Source organism: Ascaphus truei, chromosome 5, assembly GCF_040206685.1.
Source record: "Ascaphus truei isolate aAscTru1 chromosome 5, aAscTru1.hap1, whole genome shotgun sequence".
NCBI classification, from domain to species: Eukaryota; Metazoa; Chordata; class Amphibia; order Anura; family Ascaphidae; genus Ascaphus; species Ascaphus truei.
The window spans coordinates 115,842,648-115,850,774 of NC_134487.1; the positions used below are offsets into that span (position 1 = coordinate 115,842,648).

Here is an 8,127-nt window from a genome sequence, read left to right on the forward strand (position 1 = left end):
TGTCAACATTAGCCAAAGAGATAAAATGAAAAGAACAAGAATTACCAGGTAAGATTAGAAATACATGAGCCAGATGCCCAGGAGAAAATAGAAATGTACTAATGTTTACAAAGTATGCAAATAAACACGATGTGATTTACAGTACAAGTGATTGAAGCTTTTTGTGTAAGTCAATGACATTCATAAGTTATTTAAAGTGAACAAAAAATGTGCCTGCTATTAGGGGACGTGGGGGTGTGCTTTGTAGTGGGTACATGCCATAATAGAAGCCTGTAAATTAATTTCAGTATATTTTCCAGGAATATTTGTTTTGGCTTATTTTCAGTCTCTGGCATCTTAAATATGTTTTACTTCTGAACAGTAATTATTACACATTTTATCTTTACTTGAGACATTTCGGAAACTATTTTGCAACTCAAGCTAAAATGTCTGAAATAGTTCCTTAATAAAAACTGTTGTGAAAACATGTATAGGCTGTGGCAGCATTTTTATTAAATATGCCCCCGAAACTTAATGTCTGGTTTGAAATGTTGAAAAGGAACTTATTGTACATGCTTAAGTGAGAGAAGAATAACTTCACACTAGATTCCTTCAGCTCAGAGTGGTCATTTTTCCATACTGTACTTTTTTAAAATAAATATTTATCATTTGCATATCAGCGAAATACAAACTTTTTTTTAATCCCTCTCACACAAGCTTTAATTTTCCTAAAACAGTATAAACATTCAGTCTCAATCCATTCAGACTATTAAAAACATTCTGTCACAGAATCGTTTTACTAATAAAAATGTTAATGTAATAAGCAAATACTTAATGTGCCTACAATGAGAAAAATATCCTTATGTCCTGTACCATCTTTTCTAAAGAACCAAGTTTCCTGAGAACTAAAGATTGGTCAGAATATTAAGTGATGTGCATCTTTAAAATGCAGGTCAGATATAAGTTGAAATCATTTTCGCAGGATATAAATTAAAAACATTTAAAAAAAAAAAGGGTGTACTGTATGTGCCAAGCACGCACGTTGCAAGTGAAACTTCTTAGCGTTTTGTCACTGAAATTGTAATTTGTTTATGATTTTTCATTGAAAGAAAGACTTTTGCGGGGGGTTATTTTCCAACAAAAATTTCAAAAGTGTTTTATTCAATGAAAATCATAATCATCATAATACTATTTCAGTGACAAAATGCAAAGAAGTGTGAGTTACAACATGGTATGCATAACATTTTAGCTATTTGCACTTCTGTATTTGTATTCCAAGGGAGGGGATATGTGGGGGTGGTGATGGTGTGTGTGCGCGTGCCTGTGTCGTTGATGTGCCGGTCTGTGTGTGCAGGCGCAAGATTTCATTGGTCTCCGTGCATGCGTGGCCATCATTGAGTGCCTGTGCGCAGGATGGGTCTGTGGTACTGTTGGTTTTGCTATTTGATCGTTCTCAGTGCATGTTCGGCCATCATTGAGTGCCTGTGCGCAGGATGGGTCTGGTACTGTTGGTTTTGCTATTTGATCGTTCTCAGTGCATGTTCGGCCATCATTGAGTGCCTGTGCGCAGGATGGGTCTGACGTGCTGTTGGTTTTGTGTATGTGCTGGTGTAATGGCTATGAGTTTATCTGCGCATGCGCGGCTGTTGCTGGTTCAGTTTTAGCCTACATGGTGTGTTACTGTGTGCTGGTATGCTATGTCGGCCCCATGACGCATGCGCTCATAGCGCTGACCGTGTTCCTGACAACTTGTGGCCACATCTGCCAATGCGCAGTATGTTACTTCCGTTTCACAGCGTGTCACCGTCAAACCTATTTTACCCTATGAGATTTTGTTAAGAGGCACTGTCAGCCAAGAAGTTTCACTTCAAAATTGTTTAAGATAATCAAATTTAAGAAAAAAAAATCACAATTATATATATTTTTTTATATAGACAAGGTAATATCCAATTAATAACGCATCCGTTTCCATTGAAGTGAAGGTAATTTACAGCATTATCAACTTTGCAATGCCTACTTCTTACCATGCTGAATAGGGGTCTTAGATCACAATTATATATATTTTTTTATATAGACAAGGTAATATCCAATTAATAACGCATCCGTTTCCATTGAAGTGAAGGTAATTTACAGCATTATCAACTTTGCAATGCCTACTTCTTACCATGCTGAATAGGGGTCTTAGAGAGGATTACATCTACTTTGGCTTTTCATCCCCAGCAGAGACTTCACTGTGAGATTGTCCAGCAGTTCTCTGTTTTGGTGCTTTTTCTAAGACCTGCAGCATAACTCACTGCAACCTCTGAATTGCTGAAACATTCTTCCCTCAGTTAGATATGAATATCTTACTAAAGCAGCATGTGGTGTGAAAGAGATATAGATATAGATATATATCTATATCTTGGTTAAAGCTGGTCTTAAATTATAAAACAAATATACAATGTAGTAGATAAGGTTATCCAGGGGCAGTGTTTTTTTTAAATATTGCTGCTAAACTGGATTGCATTAGTACATAACCAGTAACACTTTAAAAAAAAAAAAAAGTAAACAACAGATTTTGCAAAGAATTTAACAGTCTCATTAGCTTCCTACAACATATGTTACCATTTTTACAGCACAGATTTGTCTGTTTATGATTGTTTGAAAATTGAGCAGGGTCTCTGAACGGGGAAGTGTTTGGCACTCAAGAGTTCCCCCAATTCTTACACCACACTGTCCGTATCACAATAAAGATATGGGAAAGTAGAAGGTGGGGTGAGTGGAGGAGCTTTGCTAGTGCCAATTCTTGCTGAGCGTACAGTGCCATCACACAAATTGCCCACATAAAACGAGTAACTCGAGAAAATAAAACCCCCTCCAAAGACTCAGATCTGTGTTTACAAAGTAACTTTAAAAATATATATTTTAAATATATATAGGCGTCAATTTTTTAATTATTCCCGAAAAAAAAAATTGGGGTCCACAATTTAAACAAGGGGGACCACTAGTGCTGAACCATAATAATTTACTTTAATTACTGCATAAGTTGCCAGTGTACCTCATGGTGAATTCAACATGGCAGCCGCTGTTTGACCAATATGATATGTTGCTGAACTTCCAGCTTCCTATTGGCCTGCAGATCCCATGAGATTTAAGCAACCACATTGTTTCCTCACTTTGAGCCAAAGCAACTAAAGCGTAATTATCTCAGTAAGTAGGGGTCTTCTGAGCTGAAAATAGCATTGGTCACCACCGGGGGCCACACTGGTTGCAAATAGTGCAATAAATAAATAAATCAAATCAGCTAAAACGTCCCAGAGGGGATTGATACTTTATATTTAAAGTGATATTTTTTTATACCCAAAAAATATTAAGCATAAAAATACTTATGGGTCAGATTTTTAAAAGTGATTCATCTCTTGAACATGCCATTGCAATTGTTTTATTTTGCACCGACCGCTCACTCATTTCTGTAAAACAGGATAAATTGTTATGCAGCATTTGTGCTACAATTGCAAAGTGATTTCCAAATTAGCCACTTACTAACAGCATGTGCAGAAGAAAAATCTCAGGCCTTCTTAAACAGAGCTGTTAATTTTTGCATGGATTAACACTTTGTCTGGGCCTTAGGATATCACCTTCTCATGCAGGGTCAAAAAGCCTTAGTAAAACCACCATTTAATGTGTCTATTGAGGCATCCAGTGGAATGGATAAGAATCTTGCTGGATCAGTTTTCACTGAAGTCTCCGGCAGCTGTATGCAAGGCACCTGAAACTCTAAATCTTTCACATCACAGACCTGTTTTTTTTAGAACTGATCAGGGAGAATCAAACTGTAGGAAAGAGCACGAACAGGTGAAACAAAATCCTGGTGAAGCCAAAAGCAAAATATCGTTCCACTGCATAGAAAGCATCCGTAGCAGCTATAAAATACAAGTTTAAAAAATAAAATAAAAATTAACACAGAAAGACCAGACCAAACTAAATTTAAGAAAATCCATACTATAAAAAGATATTTTAAAAAGTACTCATTGAATATGAAAGAAAACCCGTTTCATTTTGGAGGGAGGAGTGAGGGTGAATGAAGCCTGTTTTGTCTGGGGATTTTTAGAATATTCAGACTTTACAAATAATATAAACTAAAAAATGTTCTGAAGGACATAGCGATATAAACAACCTTTAATTATCTACCTATGCATAGCAGATCTGTATTTTATTTTAACTAATCCACATTTTCACCTATCATAATGCACACACAAAAACACTTTTTACACCATTATGAAGTACTGTAGCTGGTATAATGACTTGAATATTCAAAATAAACCTGGAGGGGTTTATTTTACAAATATAATATATGCAGGTGTTTTTAATACACAAATTATAACTCTTGAATTACTTTGATGTTAAAAAAAACACAACCTTGACTTAAAAAAAAGCTCATGTGATTTATACTGTTTAACCATTTAATGAACACATGGAGTCACATTGATTGAAGCATCTCAAGCTTCCCAGTACAAAAGCAGTTACATTAGGGGATTAGTTTGGTATACTTTTTGAATCATTGAATATTTGTTGATATACTGTAGCCATAGGCATACATTCTCATAACAAACATGGACCAGACTGGAATCTGTACAAATCGACCCTTAGAGGGCACTTTTCTCATATTATGAAGACTTACTGCACTGAAGACACGTTCAAAATACTATGTGTACTGACAGTGTGTGCTCACAAAGGGACGAAAGATCCGGGAACAAAAAAGTAAAACTATATTTATACATTTTTGATCTGGTCAATATTTATTTACTGAAATGTGGTCCTTATGAAACATTATTTTCAATATTTTTAAAGTGAAAAGTAAAATAAGCCATTTTTAACAAGATGTAGGGAAATGTTTTACACTTGATAGAAGCATCAAGTTCATCTTACAGTATTTCATCTTTTATTTTATTATTATAAATCACAGCACTCAATACTAAAATCTTGCTGGTTTTAAAAATATAAAATATCAGAAATAAAGCACTAAGAAAGACGTTGAACAGAAAGCATGTTTTACTAAGCTACTTTTTATGCGAGATCATACGCATTTTCAATATTGTCCCAGTACAGCTTCACGCTACAGTACTTTGAAGGTATACATTGTGTGGTTGGATTTTTTTCTTATAATCAGAGGGAACATTAACCCCAATAATGACCAGCACTCTCCAAATACCATGAGGGCACCTCTAAGATCAAAGGACATTGATCTGATCTTGAAAAGTTGTAAGTAATATACAATTTAAGGGAATACAATATAGTAAATTGAACAGCAATTGAATGAACAGACAACCAAATCCCAAGGTGAATAATTATTCAGAACCTTTCCTTGTTGTTTCCCTTCTACAAAGAACGACACAAGTTATTAATAACCCGCTTCCTTTTCTGCTATACTAGATGGGCATGTGAAGATTGGACTTGATCCCTTATGTCTTGTAGGTTTCTGCCCTCCACTATAGTTTACAGAGTGAAAATATTAATAAAACCTCCCAGAAGCATTTGCCAGTAAACAAAGCACAATGTTTCCCCTATGTTTCCTTGCTCAGTACTCCTTTAAGAGACATTTGGACTCTTATTTCATAGTTTGATATTACTTTAGCGCTACAAACAGTTTCTCAAGTGCCATCCTCAGGACTATATGTTCTTCTATCCCCTTCTGCAGCAATGAGCCAGTGAGTTACATTCTAGGCACCAGCTCACACCAACCCAGGGGATCCATTCACTCTCCACAGTAAAGAGAGGCTGATGAAAGCTGTCAAAATAAATCTATGCTCACTTTTTGGATGGTTTAATTTCAATGGAGCATGAAACTCCCCAGGATGGTTAATAGGCTTAGCCAGGCGTGCTGTTCTCCCTAATATATTTTAATTATGTATCGGTCTTAATTGTAATCAGATTAAGCCCCCAAAATAGCACACATTGGGATTTTCCCTTAGGGCTACTTGAAGCTAAAGTCAGTTTCTAAACGGTCCTATTTATTCAAATAAACACTAATAGAAAAAGACAAAATCTACTAACCCACGACTAACATTTCACATTAAAAAAAACTGCTGTCCCTTTGACAACACAATTCGGATCTGCCAAAGAAAACTAATGTAAGGAACACCAAGTCTTGGTAACCCCTTAGCGGCTAGAGGCGCCAGCAACGCATTGCCCTGCAAAAGGTTTCATTTTTATAGATCTACTAACTTGGAAAACATCACAGAGGTCAGATCACTTGGTCTAACTTTAAGGTATTATAGTGTTTTTTTCTCTTTTTGGAGGTGTCTCCCAACTTTGCAATGAACAACATTATAAGATCTGAATTAATTTGCCTCATTAAAATCGAACAGAACATTGGGGAAACAACCTGATGCACAGATTAAACAGGTTTTAGTATATTAAATGGCAGAAGCTAGATGTGTGTTTTATGTTTTTAACCGCATCATGAAATTGAGCAATAAGGTTTATAACCCTGTGATTTGTAGTTGCATGAAAGTGTCGGAACATAAGTAAAATAATGTAACTACTAGAACAGTGGGTTTTTTTAAATACTTTTTTTGGTTGAAAAACCTCCATAATTATATTGTGAAAATCTGCATGACCCCAACCCTGTCTAATAGCGCATCCGAGATCAGATGCATTGTAAGGAACCCCAACCACCCCTAATAAATTTTGAGATTAGATACATTGTAAGGAACCCCAAGCCCTTTCTAATAGCATGTATCAGATCAGATGCATTGTAAGGAACCCCAACCCTCTCTAATAATAGCGCGTCTGAGATCAGATGCATTGTAAGGAACCCCAACCCTATATTGAGTGAGATTAGATACATTGTAAATTCTTCTGTATTTGGTACAATCTTCAAATGACCTGAATATTGCACATAACCCTTTAGGGATACCTGTGGACCCCTTGCCGAAAAACACTGTAATACAGCAATAATTGTAATACCGCTGTATAGGAGAGAAGAGGCTGACTCCGTGTTCCCTGCAGGTCTCTACAGAGACGGCTGTTTCATTCATTCCTAAATGTAACACAATCTGGGCACTAAGGATAAAGTTAGAGAGATGGGGATAGTAAGCAGCACGCAGTTTTCAAACTAAGCAACAGATTAGAGGGATTAGAAGGGATCAGTGCTAATGAAATACTCCAAACAACTTCGCAGTGACAGCGATCCCTACCTGTCATCATAGCAGAAATCAGCGCCCAGGGTGTTTAGATACAGGACAAGCCCCAGGGCGCTGCTCAGCAACTCTGCGATCATCTCTCCAGCAAACACAAGGGCTCAATCCCACCCAATTCTGCCGCTCCTTGCCTTGAATAATATCCCCTTCGTCCTTTGTTTGCTGCTCTTCTCAGGGGAGGGAGGGGGGAGATCAGAGCCCGCAGCCCATGGCTGCTCGGTGAGGAGGATGGCCGGGGATAGTGCTGCTTGCCCTGCCCCCCTGTGCTTCGTCAATCCCGGGCTGCTACCTCTCTAACCCATGGCAGAGCGAGCAGTGCTAGGAGGCTGAGGCTGCAGCAGATGATGTACTTTCTATTGTTTGCGTGTGACAGAGGAGGAGTGATGCTGTAGCTGGATGATGATAATAATGCTGGTGACGGTGCACGTCTGGCTGCCCGGTTCCCTCTCACTCCGTCTCCCGGGCTCCTCCTGCCTCAGCCAGCAGACTGTCAGCACTGAGAGGAGCTGAAGCTGCAGCACAGCCAGGGAGCAGCCGCGTGGGGCTCAATGCTCCATCCAATGCGCAGGCGTCAGACACCTCCCTGCATCCCTCTCTCCTCCCACTATTCTTCCATCCTTCTACACACAGCACCCTCCCTTCCAGCTACTTACATGCATCTCACTACCTTGCTCTCATTTCAGACCTACAGTATCTGTCTCGTTACCCCTTTCCCAATCTTAGACAGACATTAAGAAAAGAAAAAAAATCACTATTAAGACAGAGATGTCAACCTCCAAGGATATCAGTGACATTTGGTATTTCAGACTAAAACAAATGTATTTTAATAGAAATGTGCTGATGTGTATTATCAGGAAGAAGACTACATTGAAATCTTGGGGACTGCTAATGCGAAAATTAAGTGGCACGAACTCTAAATCAATGAGACTCACAGAATATTAGTGACATGTCTAATCAAGGTCCTGGA

General features: G+C 37.9%; 1 protein-coding gene across 4 annotated transcripts in view; it reads right to left on the bottom strand.

The window, feature by feature from the left end:
* The window catches only part of TMTC2 (transmembrane O-mannosyltransferase targeting cadherins 2), a 374,233-nt gene extending 366,527 nt beyond the window's left edge, over nt 1–7,706 (bottom strand). For all 4 annotated transcript variants that reach the window (XM_075600493.1, XM_075600494.1, XM_075600492.1 and 1 more), the window contains exon 1: nt 7,158–7,706. In XM_075600493.1, coding sequence (XP_075456608.1) covers nt 7,158–7,240 — 83 coding nt within the window. In that variant the 5' untranslated portion in view covers nt 7,241–7,706. The remainder of the gene's footprint in view (nt 1–7,157) is intronic.
* Between the last annotated feature and the right edge of the window lie 421 nt (nt 7,707–8,127).